General features: G+C 34.3%; 1 protein-coding gene across 3 annotated transcripts in view; it reads right to left on the bottom strand.

Annotated features, from left to right (window-relative positions):
* The window catches only part of PHKB (phosphorylase kinase, beta), a 199,894-nt gene that overhangs the window by 169,641 nt on the left and 12,254 nt on the right, over positions 1 to 17,999 (bottom strand). For all 3 annotated transcript variants that reach the window (XM_004690319.2, XM_012730657.1, XM_012730656.1), the window contains 2 exons: positions 4,356 to 4,445; positions 1,814 to 1,952 (listed from right to left, as the gene is read on the bottom strand). In XM_004690319.2, coding sequence (XP_004690376.1) covers positions 1,814 to 1,952; positions 4,356 to 4,445 — 229 coding nt within the window. The remainder of the gene's footprint in view (positions 1 to 1,813; positions 1,953 to 4,355; positions 4,446 to 17,999) is intronic.

Below are 17,999 nucleotides of genomic sequence, written 5' to 3'. Positions count from 1 at the left end.
CTGATTTAGAGTCATTTTTTTCTAGAGTTATATTAGCAGCAATAACACAACATACATTTTAATATGACATGAGAGTTATAGATTCAACTTAATCTTTAACATATTTTGTATAATTTAGTAGATTAAGAAACACTTTACCGGAGTCATGTAACTCAAAATAATAAAATGGTAAACAATTTCTTGCTAGTAACTCAAAATTATGCTACTTTAACTAGGTAAAAAGATAACTATCCAGGGACTTAGTACACAGAGTAGTGTGCCCAGCAAAGTAAGGATTATCAACTCACTATCAGATGTTTGAAGTCTTCTAAGAAAAGTCCAGTTCATTTGTATTTTTTAATCAATTTGCCCCCAAACATTTAATGTGGAAAATTTTCATGTCTATAGAAAAGCTAAAATGAATAATAAAACTTTAACTTTTCACCTGAATTCATCAGTTGCTAAATAAGCTTTTATTGTTAATCTATAATATATTTTCTACACTATTTGAAAGTAAGTTACAAATCATCACCACTCGTACACACTTCAGAAGTATCTCCAAAGACAAGAACACCACACTGAAGGAATTTATAGCAATACTGTATTACATACAATCTATACCCAAATTATCCAATTATCGCAAAATTTACTTTTTCATATACTTTAGATGCATGATCATTTAAGGATCATGCATTATAATTGCTTCTCATATTTCTTTAATTTTTATTAGCATTCTTTATATCTATTTTCTAATCCTCTATGATAATGACTATTTTTAAAGTTTAAGTAAGGTCTCTCATATGTAGGCACAATTTGGCTTTGTCTAATTGTTTTTCCACAGGTAAATCCATTTAAACATTTTGTTAATATGTAAACATAGATGATATTTACTTACCATTGTGTCACACTGGGAGGAACATAATGTCACTCTATTCCATTTCTAGCTTCTCAGTTTGATTAAGATGCTATCAGTGCTCCCTCTACTCCTAAGACCAGTATTAACTTGACATTTAGTGAAACTATATTGTGTTTACATAAGTATGCAAAGAAATGCTTATAGTGACATTGGCAAACAAGTGTGCTTAACTTGTTTGCCAATAACTTGAAGTTGATTACTTCAACTTATCTTGGTATTTGACTCTCCTTTACAACACAGCCATAATTTATGATAAGAGGGATGAAGTTCATATGAAAGAACACAAATTCAAATAAGTAGTACATACATGTGTTACCTTCAGAATATTAACATTCAAAATATAATCTTAATAACAGTATTACTACTGCCTTCCATATATTACTACTGTATTACTACTGCCTTCCATATATAATAAAAGGAGAAATCTTCTTTCATGAAAACATTTTTTTCTTAATTTATAAAAATAATTAACTGAAAACCAGATTTAAAAATGATATCCCAATAAAGTAGGAAAAACACTAAACTGGGGTAATGAAAAAAAAGAGTCTTGACCCCGGTTCTATCACAAACCTATCTGAACAAACAGGTTAGCTACTTTGGGCCCAGATTTTATCACCTCCAAAATTCAATCACCATCAATTCCCTTGATGATTGAAGCCAACGAATCCAATGAAAATGGGCAATTCAAAGACAAATACAGATTTAAGAACCTAGAGATGAAAAATGTTTATCCACAAAGTCATAAAACAAGCCTCATGTCAATTCTTAGGAAAACTAAAAGTTTTAGAGGGCTTAAAGGAGATATGAGCAGTTGCAGGTCACAGTAAGTGAGCAGCATAGCCACAAGACAACTTCCAGTAGGTCCTGGGTCTACAGGACCTAGACTAATGCCCACCAGCATAGCACGTACCAACGTACCTGTACGCCAGAGCCAAGGCCCAGGCCGCAGCAGCACAATACAGACTGTCCTGGATCTTGGCCTTCTTATCATCACCACATGTTTTGGTAGGGAAGAGACCCGTGGTGGGACTCTGATACATCAGCAATGTTGCCTTGACTGCAATTGAAGACAAGACAAAGAAATATTCTTGGGCTGATAACCTTTATATCTTTGGTTGGCTCATCCTACCTCTGGAAATTTTATTATTACTAAATTTATCTGTAGTATAAAACTTCTGAAGATGAAGATGTACTTTCATAGTCACTTAGGGCTTTTAAATCAACTAATTTATTTTTACAAAGATGTTCATTTTTGGAGATATTTGATTCCTCCCACAGGTGAAATCCTCATAAAATTCCAACCCTCACACCATATACATGAACCATCACCATAGTCCCCTGTGCTACTCCCTCCCCTTTTTGACCCCTCTCCCTCTTCCTCTTCTACTATATGTGCTGGACTTATTATTTTCCTGCTAGGTTCTTTCCTCTTTCAAGGGAAGGACTCAGGTGCTGCACTAAAAAGCCTTAAACATAATTTGGATAAAGTTAGTGTTAAAAGGCAACATCAGATACAAAAAAAGGTGAGCAACCAAAAAACTAAGCATATTTCAACAAATGAACTTGATAGGGAATCATAAAGCAAATACTACAAAGTGGCATATATTCACCCAACCTAATTCCAACTCAATTAATGCAACTCAGAATACTGTTCTTAATTTACTTTGTGCCTGGCCTTCAGTGGAATGTCTTCATTTTCTTACTGTATTGTACAACTTAAGAGAGGTGTTTACCACTTCAAAACTGAATCCTACCTTTTTAGAACATAGAAATGGCAATAATTGGTTCTATAAGACTTTTTTAATAAGATAAGTTGAAAATTAATGTTTTATTACATTTTATAAATGAATGTGAATATAATTAAATAAACACTAAAACTATACCATGTAAAAGCTATTTTATTCCTACCTAATTATAATGGATGAGTAATTTTTTTCCCCAAAAACACATCAAATTAACCAAATTATTAGTATGTCTGGTACTTTTAGGATACTTTTTTTAGAGACTAAAGCACTCTGGTGATTGATAGATTAAAATCCTTCAGAAAAAGGATTTCCTTATCTCAAGCTAAACTGCTGTCATCACTTCTTTCAGAATGGCAGGACAGTTATTATTTATCCCAGAGTTAAAAAACTGGTCTTCATAATCTGAAGTAAACAATTATGATTTATTATAGAAAAGTACTTAAAACTTTTTAGCTTGTTAAGGCTACAAAGATGATAAAGGAGAAACAAGAATATGTTCTAAAATCTTGATCAAAATAAGCTGAGTGACGATTTCACCTAAAGTTGAAATAAACCAAAAAATCCATTATCTCATGAACTCTCTCTCATATATGCAATGATATGGTAAACAAATGAATGGCACAAGAAGCAAATTTACACACACGCACAAATAATAACCATTTTAATTTACAGTCTGATGAAACAAAGAGGCATCCCATAGACACACAGCTCAGCATTATTAATGCACATTAAAGCATAAAATTTATCCAGGAACCAGCCCTCTCTGGTGGTACAACAGGTTAAAGCACAGCAGTGCAAGCTAGCTGCAGCTCCTTCAGCATGAATTTGATCCCAGGCCCAAAGGTGACCCACATGATGTAGCAGACCTCTCCTGTCTCACCTGCTGTTCCCCTCAGCAGTATACTTCATCCATGTGCCTGTTCTGCTCCCCACTCTGTCTCTAATGAATCCTCTCACTGCCCCTGCACCTCTGCCTAAATAAATAAATCTTTCAAAAAAATAAAATAGCCAGGGTTCTAGCCAAAAAATAAACAGTACTTTATATTAGTAACAGCAACCTGTTATTTCTCAGTGAACAAGAACTGAATTTAAATGTTCAGAATAAGCTGGGAACCTTGTGCAAGTAAATAATCAAGGATTAATTTTTCTACAAAATCTCTGTTGTCTAAGTCCCACTAAAGGAACAGCCAAGCCTTTCAACCCGGTAGCCTTTGTGAGAGTTATAAGGACACAGAGGACATTGGTGAAAGGTCAAGTAATTTTTCAAGGGATAAAGTTTGCTGGACTCCATAAAGGACCAGGGGCGAAATAAACAATAATAATGAACAACTGTATACCAGAGACATTTTATGGGCATGGAATGGGGAATGGGATCAAAAATGGGGGGGAAGGGATTAGGTGATTGAAAGCCCACAGGATTACAACTGAGATGGAAAAAGGCACAAAATGATGTAAAAAAATATATATATGTATATATATATACATATATATATAATTTTAAAAAACTAAAATAAAATCTTTTTAAAAAAATAGAAAAAAAATTTTGCTGGACTCCCTTTATGATCCCAATATCAAAATATAATTAGCACATCGAGTTGCCTATCCCAACATCCAAATGAGCACACATCATCCATGTAATGTACATACTATAAATAAAGCAATGTGAAGATTAATCATTGCTATTTAACAGCATGTTTTTCTTGAGTTTTGCTTACCAATTCTGTAATAATGATCTAATTTATCCCACAGAGTTTCATTATCAGGTCTCGGAAGATTAATGCTTTTAAGAGGTTCGTAAACTGAACCTGAAAGAAAAAAAATAAAAACCTATTAAATTCAGTCATTTGTACCCAGATAACTTCTAAACAAATGAAGCAGTATTACTCAGCAATATAACTGTCCTTTTTACATGTGAACTACTATATTTCACTAATGGTAAAGTGTGTGGTGGGGAGAAAGAAGAAAGTATCCTTGTAACAAAAAGAGAAGGGTTAATAATGTAACAGAATGCACCCCCACTGTCGGCAATCACTCCAACTAATTCATGTGAAACTGGTCCTAACAACTCAAACATCTCAAATACTATGCACAGTCAATGGTTCGATAATTTCAGTTCACTCTGAAAAATGTATCTATTGACAAGTCCTGAAATGAAAACCTTACTCCTATCTCAAGCTTCCTCAGGTTATGTGCTAATGAACAGACCCCAGAAGCATCAGGGGGAAATACAGTGCTCATATGTTCCAAATCCACAAACTCTGCAGATATTCAAATAATTTTTACACTGAAAGTTCTGAAGTCTTCGCGTCCTCCTCAGTAGAGAATACTCTTGCACTATTATCTGAATTGTAAGCAGAAACCATTTGTACTTCTCAGCTATGAAAACTACTCCAACGTCTTAGCAGAACACACTGCTCAAAAACTACAAAATACACAATAATCATGATAATTTACCACAAAATGGATACAGAAAATTGTTCACTTGACTAGTGCACTTTCTCAACTGCTGACTGAAAGGAAGACATCTGAACTTTCAGCCATCAGACTAAGTACTAGCTCTCATTCTTGCTAAAAGCACTCAGAAGTCACCAACATTTCAAGGTCACAATTACTCCACCCCTGGATTCAGGTAATATATGCCACATAATCTAACAACACAGGCAAGAGTGAGCCTATAATTTACGAGGGGTGGGAAGAGGAGGGTGGGAATCATGCTGGTGTGCATTAAGAATCTGTTTTTACAGAAAATTAAAGCATTTATGTTTACAACATTGCTATGTCCAGAATTCTAGTTTAAAGCCAAGGAACTGTAAATCCCTTTATGTTTAAGCAGAGAGTAAACATTTCAGATAAAAGAAAGTGTCTACACATTTTAGTCAATAATTCTATTATCTTCTGTTGGAAAGAGAGATGATATATATAGATAAAACAAGCAATGCAAAATGACCTGATCTAAATGAAGAGATCTTAGAAAAAGAGAATTAAGCAATGGCATCTGCTCATAAACACCAGAGAATGATCCCGCAGTGAAAAGTGTAGACCAATCAACATAGGAAGCATCAGGATTCCAGCATAGAGGGGAAGTACCTGGTCATGTCCTCTGCAACCTGAACCTAATTAGCAGGTGTAAGGAGCAGCCTGGCTCTAGGGTCTAAACATTCTCAGTGAAGCTCATACAGAAATTAATAAAGTCAAGCATAAAGCATAACACAATTTCATCTGTACATATGTCTATCTTAGTAACTAAATGGATTATCTTTGCTGAGGTGGATGAGGATTGTGGATGAATAATACATCTGTTTTTATTTAAAGCTTGATTAGTGGAGCTACCATTGACTTTATACAAGGAAAAGTTAAATCACCTTAAGTTGTATATATATTTGCATTACAACTTAGTATACAATATATGCAAATGGATAGACAGAAATGGAACATACAAAACTGAAATTACCTTTCTTTGCTATACTAGATGAATTTATTTTAAAAGACCTTTTATCAGGCCCTCCCTGGTGGCAGGTTAAAGCACAGCACTAAGAAGCTGGCTGCGGCCACGTTGATGTGAGTTGGATCCCTGACCAGAGGTGACCCACATGGCACAGCAGACCTCTCCTATCTCGCCTACTGCTCTCCTCAGCAGTGTACTCTGTCAATCTGTCTGTTTTGCTCCCTGCTCTGTCTCTGGTGAATCCTCTCACCGCCCCTGCACCTTTGGCCTATACTCTAAGTACTGTATGCATAAGTAAATAAATCTTTTTTTAAAAAATATATTATATCATGGCTTTTAGATCACAAAAATCCTAATTTTAAATTCTTTACTACATTTGAGTTGCCCCATATGCCCCAAAAAAGACTAAAAGAATTCAGTCATTTGTTCTCAATAAAATCACTCCTTGATTTTCAGAGGCAATATAGTACATAGGCAACATAGAAGCTAGATTTTTCAAGAAAATAAATGCATATTCATGAAGAGCTAAAAGAGAAAATGTTGAAAGCACAGCAAAAATATGTAAGAGTAAAATCACCCAGTTCATTAATAATCGGTATTTTATACCTTCCTGTATCTACAAGGAAAGCCTATGATGAACTATATTTTGGCTAAATGTAAACATTTTAGTGATCAACACTGTATTGCTACTAAAATAACAGCATAAAATTAAATGAGGATGTTCCATACAATTTGCAGTAAACAGCACCACAAATATAAGTCTAAGCAAAAAATAATCAATGACAATTCTTTAAATAAGAATTACATGTCTGGACTTTACCTACAACATGGCTGAATAGGGAGGGTTGGATAATTTCACCACTACATACAACTGAAAGGAAAATAAATTAGCTCAAAGGAAGATCTGGAAATTCAGTTGCAGAGACATAAAATTTTCCCAAAGGTTGTGTTTGAAGGTTTGTGACTGGCTTGGAGAAGGTAGATAAAAAGATCAAGGAGATGCCAGCCATGAAGCAGGACAGCTTGGAGACAGGGCACCAGTAGAGAACTGTGTGAAAGGGCCTGTGCAAACAGTACACAAGCACACATACAATGAGCCTACAGTACAGTCACCAGGAATTAAATGGCCATGGCTTGCGTGGGGGAAACTGGCAGCCAGAAGTGGAGATAAGGGATGTTCCCTCCCTTCTCCTTGTTAAGATCACAGAAAATAAGTATCAACTGCAGCTCACAGAAAGTACACATGGAGATCACTGAACAATCAAAGAGAATTCTCAAGTAACATAGAACAATCCCAAGCATAGATCATATGCTGAGACACAAGTGTCAAAAATTGTATGGAAAATATATTATATCTAGAATCTACAATGACTGCAATGGAAAAAAGCTTTTTTAAAAAAGATTTATTTTTAACTTATTTATCATATAAGAACTGGAATGTAGCCCAAAGGTACAAAGTGAAAGGATTCACCAGACACAGAGTTGGGAGCATAATTCTATTCTGTTTGGTATTTTGGTCCAATACTGTACTGTTTTGAACATTATAGCTTTGTAGTATAGATTGAAACCTGGGGATGTGATATCGTCACTCCCTCTTTCTTGTCAGGCGTGTCAGGCCTTCTTTGTTAGGAATGCTTTGGCTATTCAAGACCTTCTGTGTTTCCTCATGAATTTCAGTAATATTTGTATTTTATGTTAAAAAAATGTCATTGAAACTTTGAAAGGGCCATTTTAACAGGTATCAGTTCACCTATGAATGTGTGGTAAAAAGCACTAATGAAACCACCTGGGTTATACCATCTGGATGGAGGTTGATTACTCTTTTCCTTTCCTCGAGTATAATAGGTCTGCTCGGGTTTTCTACTTCTTCCTGATTCAGTCTTGAATGATTGTATATATCTAAGAATTTGTCCATTTTATCTAGGTTATTCAAATTACTAGCATACTAGTATCTCTCATATATGTTTTACGAATGACTCTAACTTCGGGAGTTGTGCAACTTGAAGCTCACCAAGTCTAGTGATTTTCTTTACTGTTTCACTCTACCAGGCATAAAATTTCAAACATAAAGAGTAACGTGCCTGCTGTAGGGGAATCAGTAACTTATGATACCTCCACTAAACAAAGTACCTCAAAACAATGAAAGGAGTAAGACTGATATTTGTAAAATTATGAAAAGCCAAAAGGTAGTGTCAAAAGATCATAGAACAAGAATGACAATATGATTCTATCTGTACAAAAACGAATTTAACTGTGCATGTATATCTATATGTGTACAAATATATATGCATATATAGGTAATATTACAGAGGTAAAAGGATGCACAACAAATTAAAAAGATTAGTATTAAAGACAAGACAGATTTTTACTTTCTGTCTAAATACTATAAAAGATGTTATCACCTATGTTTTTATTTATTTTATAAATGCATTTTTTTATATTCTTCTTCACTTTGTACATTTTTTCATCTCAGTTGTAATACCTGTAACTTTCCACCACTTCACCCATGTGCCATCATCATTGTCCTATGTGCTCTTCCCATTCTGTTTTTATCTTGTTCCCCTTCCCTCCCCCATAGGCTGTCTCTGGTTTATAGTTGTTAGGATGTTCTTCTTCACTTTAATACATACATACACACACACACACACACACACACGTATATATATTCCCTCCCCACCCCAGTCCCTTACACTCCTACTATGAGTGAAACCACCCAGTATTTTTCTTTTCATTTCTGACTTATATCACTAAGCATGATCTTTTCCAGTTCCAATCATGTTGCTGCAAATGGCATAAGTTTGTCCTTTTTGATTGCTGAGTAATAATCCATTGTGTGTGATAGATAGATAGACAGATAGACAGACAGACATATATATATATATATATATATAAAGAGACTGGATCTTCTTGATCCAGTCATCTATTTTTGGGTATTTGGGTTGATTCCAAATCTTCCCTATAAAATAGGGCAGCAATAAACACGGGGATGCAGGTGTCTTTTTGAATTATTGTTTTGTGTCCTTTTGGTAGATAGCTAGGAGAGGAATTGCTGGATCATATGGAAGATCCATTTTTTAGCAGTTTAAGAAACCTCCACACAGCTCTCCGTAGTGGCTCTACTAGTTTGTATTCCCACCGTCAGTGTAGGAGAGTTCTTTTTTCTCCACACCCTTACCAACATCTATTGTTGCTAGTTATTTTAATATGTGTCTTCTCACTGGTGTGAGGCGAAATCTCATTGTAGTTTCAATTTGCATTTCCCTTATTACAAGTGATACTGTACATTTTTCATATGCCTGCTGGCCATCTGCATTTCCTCTTTGGAGAAGTATCATTTTAGCTCTTCTACCAATTTTGATGGGGTTGTTCACTTTATATTTGTTGAGTTTCATCAGCTCTTTGTATATCTTTGTGATCAGTCCTTTATCATTTGTATAATGTATGAAAATTTTCTCCCAGTCAGTGGTATTATAATCTTTTTAAATGGAAAAGGAAAATTCTGAATGTCTACTATACTACACATTCTATAATATACTTTGTCCCATTTCAGTGTGCTGACAAAGCCAAGGTTGCTGTTAAATCAAGGCATGTTGCAGCCAAATTTGAACACAGGGCTCTTTAAAGACAAACTGTAGGAGTGCAATTTTTCCTCATGCCATAAAACTTCACAACAATGCTTGGTCAGGAAGTGTTAAAAGACCTTAATCTCTTCAAATATCTGCTTTAAACAACAAACTGCTCCAAAATCATATGTTTATGTATATATGTACATAAATACACTTCTACAAGATAATGCCAATTTATTATTACATTTCATCTGAACCCTCAACTTTTTAAATCTAAGTTTCTCCATGAAAAGCTAGGTAAGAAACAGACTAACTGTAAAATGTGAAATGGCAAATAAGAAATAACACAACTTTATAAAAATGAAGTAAAATTTGCCTATTCAACCTATCCAAATAAGATGTGAAAAGGCCATTTCACTGTTCCCATTTTATTTTTAATAAAAAGGTATTAAGTTCTTCCAGTGACCTTTATAGAAGGCGCAAGGCCTATAAAATCTATTTAAAGATATTAAATTCAGTTGATGTTTCATGTGTTGACCTTATGAATACCAATCACTCAATTAGCTATTTCATTTTCCTTTCTTATAGTCTAGTAGACTATCTTGCTATAATGTATCATCAATTTGTATGATTTTTGTGAGGTCAGCACTGTATTCCAACAACTCCAAACTTTCTAACAAGATTTTGGAACTCCACTTTAGGAAAAAAAAAACCATTCAGAAGTAACACAAGTTACTAAATTTTCTTAACAGTAACTGTTTCGTTTACTGTTATAACCCCAGTGCCAACTTAGTTTGATACAGAGTGAGCAGTTAATAAATATTTATTGAACAAATGGAATTAATATTTTTGGAAGTCTAACAGTTTTCAAAAGTTATTCAGGATCAATGAATAAAATGCATTCATCATGGCAAATGAAGTTAAGTAAGATTCATTCATCAATTACCAAAGTTGTGACCATAAAATAATTCCACATGTGGGGGCCTCCCTGGTGGCACAGGGTAGTCTCAGCATTATCATGCATCACTGCTGCAGCGTGTGATGATCACTGCTGTCTCTGGTGAATTCTCTCACCAGCCCTACCCCCATACCTCTGGCCTACACCCTAGTTCTTGTATGCATAAATAAATAAAAATAAATCTTTTTAAAAAATAATTCAACAAGCCCTATTTTCAATGTTATTCTATTCTGCTCTGTTTGGCTCTATACTTCTATTGCTCATAAAGAAAGATTTGAATGAAGTCATAAAAGAATATGGTTTAAAATAATTTGAGCAATAGCAGCATCACTATAATAAAAGACACCAAGGTCATTTTATAAAGGATAATGCTAACCTTAACATATAAAATGTTTCTAAAGAAATTCTGAATCATTTTTTCAAACTTGTACTGGAAATATAAAAATTTTTAAATTCCAAGCTTCTAAGACTTAAATAATAAAATTTTAGTTCCATACTAATTGAATCACATGAAAGTTAAAATAATCTTTATACTAATTCTTATCTCTAGAAGAAATACTTGATTTTATTATATCTTCAGTTAATGTGATAGCATGTGGCACTAGAAATTTTGTTATCATATTAATTATTTTTCATAAGTTTATAGAGATAATGTTTTCAAGTCGTTGAGCATTTTGGAGCATTCTGAAAAATGGAAGTGAGCCATTTCTATGAAGTCTGGTCTTTATACCCTGTCGTGGCAAAGGTCACTAATGCATTTACTGTGAATGCTATTGCTACTAATTAAAAATTTCTCTAATAACATTTTGTAGAGTCAGCATGAATACAGGAAGTCTGAAATGTTAATAGAAAAAAAACACAATAAAATATGAATTAGCAAAGTAAGATGATTATTGGAATCAAAATAGAATAATCAAAATAGAAATACTCTGGAAGATTTTTTTTTAGCTAATGAATGATGACTTTCTTCTTATCAAAATACAGTGACATTTAGACTGTGGCTATATAAGTAGGGCAGTGATGATACTACTATTTGCTCCAAGTGAGCCCTGAGGTTCTGTGCCCAGGCATTGCTTCTGTGAAGACCTATCACAATAAAATTATCAACTGAACAAAATTTCTGGTGTGGAATCTTAAGTCACATATTCAACAAGTCAACTTTCACTCTTTACTGAATAAGGTTAAATCCAAGGTTCCATCAAGTAAAAGAGAAGCTCCCTGTTCTCCCTCACTACTTCTCTCCCACAACTCCCATAATATAAGAAACTCCTGAATGGAAATTGTCTTAATACCTGAGAGGATGTGGAAAGCACATCAGTTTTGTAAATCAGTAGCTACAATCACAGCTATATCACTTCACAACTTTCAGGACTTGGGCCAACTCTCTGAGCTAGGTTTTCTCATCCGTTACGTGGAGAAAATTCTATTAATCTTACAGGGTCCTAATGAGATTTAAGTGATATATTTAAAGTAATTATCACAGTATATCATATAGAAATTGTCTTTCTTTCTTCATCCTTAATTTTTTTAATTTCCTCTAGTGCTTTAGTTTAGAACCAAAATAGGGAATCAAGGAGTTTTTGATTAGTTGGCTCTCCCAGGTTAACATCAGAACCCTCTTCTTCAATACATGAATAAACATTGCGCATAGTTATTTAAAACAACAATTTAAAAAAATCAGTATGTTTTACAAAACATAATAAAAATCAAGTGAAATTTGAGCAACAAATGTGACATTAAAGTTGTCTTGAGCTGCCACAAGTAATTTAGTTCAGGAACTGTAGAAAACCATGATTACCATTTTTTTTTAACCATGCCAGAGGAAGGAACATTAACTTGGTTGAGAGAAGAAAAGCTCCAGAACATTATGACTCCATAATATTCAGCTATTAATAGGTCTTCAATCAAGATTTTATAATGAAAATGACTAATTATTTCTGAAGTATCACAATTCAGAATTATCCCTAATTCATTAACAACCTCCAAGTCTAATGAGAGCCAACTGTCAACCATTCTAGAAAAGCAGGCTGTCTCTATGGGAGACATGCAAAGTTAATACCCTTGGGAACAGACTCAAATCTCTCCTTAGGAAACATAGAATGAATATTAGGCAGCCACACCCATAGTGTAATTAAGATATTAAAATGTAAATTAATGTGCTTTGTATTTGTAGCACATACACTTAAAATGCACAGAACTGTAATAGGCATTCTTTCAATTCTAGGTATTTTCATCTAGGAACACACTATTCAAACCATCCAGTTTGGCTTCAATTTTTTCATGTCAATTCTAAGTGTAATTTAACGTTATCATATTTTTTAAGGGCTATTAGTTTCTTAAAACTGAAAGAATGTAACTCTGGGTGAACACTAAGACTATGAAAATTTTGCTGTACTTTAATTTGCATTATAATTTAGTTATAAGGACTTTATTATAGCAAAAACTGAAATGAAAACTAGAGTCATGACAGTATACATTTAAGGTATTCAGCTTACATTATTTCAAATGAAACCAAACTACTCCTGTAACATGAAACCGTAATAGAAATCAGAGCAGAACATGATGGGTTTTATAGTTAATTTGAAGAGTGCTTGCTATATCCTCTCCTTTTCAAATAAAATTATACTGTATTATTTGAAGCACCTAACCCCATTTTTATGTTCATTCTATAAGATTCTCGAATTTTATACAAGAATGCCTAGGGAAAAAAGATTCCCAAAGCCAGTATTTACTTACATCATTCTGCCTTAAATGATGATCTGCATGAGATATGAAAAAGGCCAGAAGTAATCCCACCACCATCAGGGACCTCCACAGAGATCCTCATGCAATCAACACGTCAGTTTCCCAAAGAACTACTTATAGAATACAAATTGGACGGAGAGGGGAAAAATCAGTTTAACTTCTAGTGCTGATCAATTATGTCCTTCATTCCACTGGCGAGGCAACTCCCTGAAAATGGAGGCTGTTTATTATAACCTGAAGAAGAGCTGCTACTGAATTGAAGTCTACAAGATTCTATTAACAGAAAAGGAATCACCTAACATGATATTGAAGTCATAAATGGTAAAGACTCCAGAAGTCACTTCTAATAGCGGCTACTGGGAAAATTTAACTAATGTCATTAATATATAGCAAAGACCTCAAATGGAAGCTCTTAACTGACAACACACATACAGTGGCTCAACTGAGGAAAAAAATCTGGCCCAGGTAAATCCAGACCAAAAGTCTGAGTATTCAGTAGGCCAGCAAAATGGCAGATGTAGAAAGACACAAAAAAGGAAGCCGAAACAGACTTGGTCACAAATAAGAATAGTGGAGTAGTGCCCAAGAGGGATTAACAATCGAATGACATTTATCAAAAGACTCAGTTCAGGATTGGAAAACATTAGGATTCTTAATGTATAGACCAAGATCTAGACTCTAAAATACAAGACAAAGCAGTGACAGAGCAGTTACAAAGAGCTGCATATGGGAAGGATGGTGCTGGGAGAAACTTCTGTGATCTCCACAGTGTCCCATCCATCATCAGCAAGAGCCTCACCTAAGAGCTTGCTAGACTGCAGGCTCAGGTCCCTTCTCTGATGTGCTGGGATAATATACATACATCTCGCAAAAAGAAAAAATGACAGAAGTCTGGGGTAGAGAGAGAAGAGAAGCTCAAAATCAAATGGCAGTTTTGCTGTCTTGGGAAAATTCAGCTCTACAAACTCAATATAGGATCAATAAAATATAAAATATATTTTATACAAATAAAATACATACAAAAATATATACAAATAAAATATATTGACTAAAATCTTGTTTATTAAGACTTTTAATCGCTGTAATAACCAATCATGTCATCAACTCTACCCAATCTTAATCAGCTCCCCATCTTATAAAGCTGCCTTAAAATCACTGAGTATATTTCCTATAACCCTATAACCATTCTACCCTGATTCCCAGATAGTCAGTGCTTAAGACCTATAATTTGAAGCAGAAAAGAATAGCAACTAAGCACCCTTAATATCATAGAGGTCATTCACAATTTGCTGAAGAGCTAGGTAAGAACAGAACAAGAAAAACAAGAATCCTGAAAAATCCTTTCTTGGGAATTTGATTATTTTCAACTTAAATTCATAATTTTAGTCCCTATGTCCTGGAAAGAACACTTAGTCCTACCATAATCCACTATAATTTACCAATATACCCAGAACACTGTGCTAAATGGGACATGTGAAAATTAATATATAAATCCACTTTAATCAATATGATAAAAAAAGGTAGAGAATAAAAAATCTCCTTCTTACCAGTATTATAACAGCTAAGATTTTTGAGCTTTTACACATACAAAGCACTGTACAGAATTTTACATGCATGATTTCATTTAATCCTCACAAAACTATTATGTTATTCTCATCTTACAAATTTAAAAACCAAGGTTAAGTGATTTATCCAAGTTCATACTGCTAGCAACGAGGTGAGGTGGGCCTTCAATGGTAAAGTATATTGTTAATCTTTTTGTTTGCTTCAAGCAAGACAAAACAAAAAAAAAAATGAATATACAGTTCTCATTTCAGGTCTTCTGAAAATCTTATTTATTGTTAAAATAATATAGGCATACTGCAATATATAACCTGCTTCCAAGAAAACACTTAAATACTCCTTTAATGGCAATTTCCCCCAACTGCCAGGTTCTTTTCCAATCAATTCCAGTATTGATTACTGCACTTTGTCCACATCAGCCATGTAATCTATTGATGCACCTGCCCTTTACCTAGATATCACTTTCTTTACTTCTATAAAATCAAGACGATTGTAATGCACAATAATAAAAAGAGCTCTCTTCTACAAGTTAAATAAGTAACTGCTAACTCAGATCTTAAAGACGACTAACATAAAAACAAAGATTTTTCTTTTTTGTTTTAAAAAGAAAACATACAGAACTGGGGTACAGGCCAGAGGTGCAGGGATGGTGAGAAGATTCACCAGAAACAGTGGAGAGCAGAACAGGCAGATCAACAAAGTACACTGCTCAGGGGAGTAGCAGGAGAGACAGGAGAGGTCTGCTATATCATGTGGGTCACCTTCCCGGCTGGGGATCAAACTTGGAGTGAAGCAGCTGCAGCTGGCTTGCAATGGTGTGTCCTAACACTCTGCACCACCAGGGAGGGCCCCAAACAAAAGATTTTTCTTTAGTGCATTTTATAGAAATGTATTTTATATTGCTTATTCTGAAGTATTTTGAAACTTATACTAAATGGCCAGATTGAGGAAGCTAATTTTTTCTTACTTCACTTCATATATCATTCTCCCCTCCTTCATCAACATATTCCTGAAAGTTAAGTACCAAGTTCAAATTCCTAGTATCATTAGTGAGACTATACTGTCACAGATAAGGCCTATATCTTGAACATACTACATGAGAAAACAAGGAATATGCTGCTGGTTCTGACAACAATGTAAATGATTTCTCCCATTTTTCCTTAAGAAAAGCAAAAAATCAGTGCATAAACTCTTCTTAAGGCTTTTTTTAAAATAAAGGGGTAAAGCAGCCGGAGCAAGGTAGTTTGGCAGTTCAGTTAAAGAGAACTGTCAAGAAAAGCTTCTCCAAGTGTTAAAGTTATTAATCACTGAGCTCACTATTTTGCTTCATTTATTACATTTTTTTGAAGGTCAACTTTGAACCTCTTTGGACATGATATGAAAGTATGCTCTCATAGGTGGCAAACAAAGTCCACCAAATTTTATTTACCAAATAAAAATGATTAACATAGAGTGCTGGGAAGTTGAAAATTATCCTAATTCTTTTCAAGATGATTCATTAATTAATTCAAGTTTGCGTCTCCAGCACCAAATACCATACAGGAGTCATTAATACAAAGATGCCAAAGATTCAGTCTCTCACCGGAAGAAGTTCATAATCTAGAAAGGAGAAAGCTATATGCAATTATCTATACATAGATAATTCAACAATTCATTGACATCAGAACTGAAGAAGCATGCAAAAAATGCTGTGTTCTACCACTAGCAGACCAATTAATTGAATACAGAAAAAGGGTGCTGAAGCAGAATAAAAGATTATGGGAATGCATCAAACTTATAAAGAAAAAAAAAGGCTATTTAACAGAGAGGAAAGCTCGTGATAACAATTCAGAAGCCAGAAAGAGACCGAACTATTGGAGATCTGCAGATAGATCAGTACTGCAGCAGAAAATGTAAATAGAAGAGGAGACTAGAGAGTTACTCCAAAGTCTAACATGGAGGCTGATGAACAACAATAGCTGTATGCATTTTGTCTTCTAAATAATGGAGAACCACCAGTGAGATTTAAGAAAGGGTGTTGCAGGAACCAAACTTTAAAAAGGCAATTCTGTTGGCAGAGTAAAGGCTTGTTAGAAAAGTGATGAATCCCAGCACAAAATGCAGATGTGTGTTTTAGTTAAAACACATCTGAGAACCTTGAATTAAGAGTTAGACATCAGGGGAGCACAGGGGAAGGGAAATTCAAGAAATATTTAAATGACAGGACAAATAGACAAGGAAAGACATATTCAATATAAATTTTGGGTTACAAGTGTCAACATTATATACTGTAGTACATCAGGATAAAAGAGTCCAGTGATAATTCCCAATCCTGAAGTAATTTTTTATTCACTCAAATTATAATAATTAACTTTACATCCTGCTAGGATTTTTTTTTATCCTTGCAGTCATTGAGCAAATGATTATTATCAAAGCAACAAGCCTTTTGAGAATTGGGATTAAGTGGGTATAACAAATTAATTGAGCTTCATTGTATATTAACATGAAAACAAGTTAACATAGCCAAACATGATGAGCTCTGAACCGATAGAACAACAGATAAAAACTCATAGAAAGATTCCACAAAGCAAAGATAATTACCCTCAAGAATATGTGAATTTAAAAAGCAGATGTCTGTGTTGAAGATATTTAACACAGAAATTTTGTTGTTATCAGACCATCTGAAAGATGCTTGACACAGACAAAAAGTAAAGGTCTTGCATTTAAAAATCAATACACTTTTATCAGCCATATTTAAGAGGCTCAATGTGTATGAAAGCAAATCTCATCAAGGCAGAAAGAATTTCATTAGACATGATTAATGCTCTCTACCAAAGCTTTTCATAAAACCAAATAAAATTATATTGAAAGAACACTACAAATATTTTAAAAATTAAAAAATATTTTAAAAATATATTTAGGAGTGGCCCTCCCTGGTGGCGCAGCAGGTTAAAGCACAGCACTGAGAATCTAATGCCACTTTCGCATGAGTTCGATTCCCGCCTGCATGGCGCGGCAGACCTCTCCTGACCCGCCGGGTGCTCCCCTTAGCAGTGTACTTCGTTGATCTGTCTGTTCTGTTCCCCACTCTGTCTCTGGTGAA

This window comes from Condylura cristata, unplaced genomic scaffold (genome assembly GCF_000260355.1).
Source record: "Condylura cristata isolate star-nosed mole 26May11 unplaced genomic scaffold, ConCri1.0 scaffold00028, whole genome shotgun sequence".
In the NCBI taxonomy this organism is placed as follows: Eukaryota; Metazoa; Chordata; class Mammalia; order Eulipotyphla; family Talpidae; genus Condylura; species Condylura cristata.
Note: the sequence above shows the minus strand (reverse complement) of the source record. Positions and strands in the feature narration are given on the sequence as shown.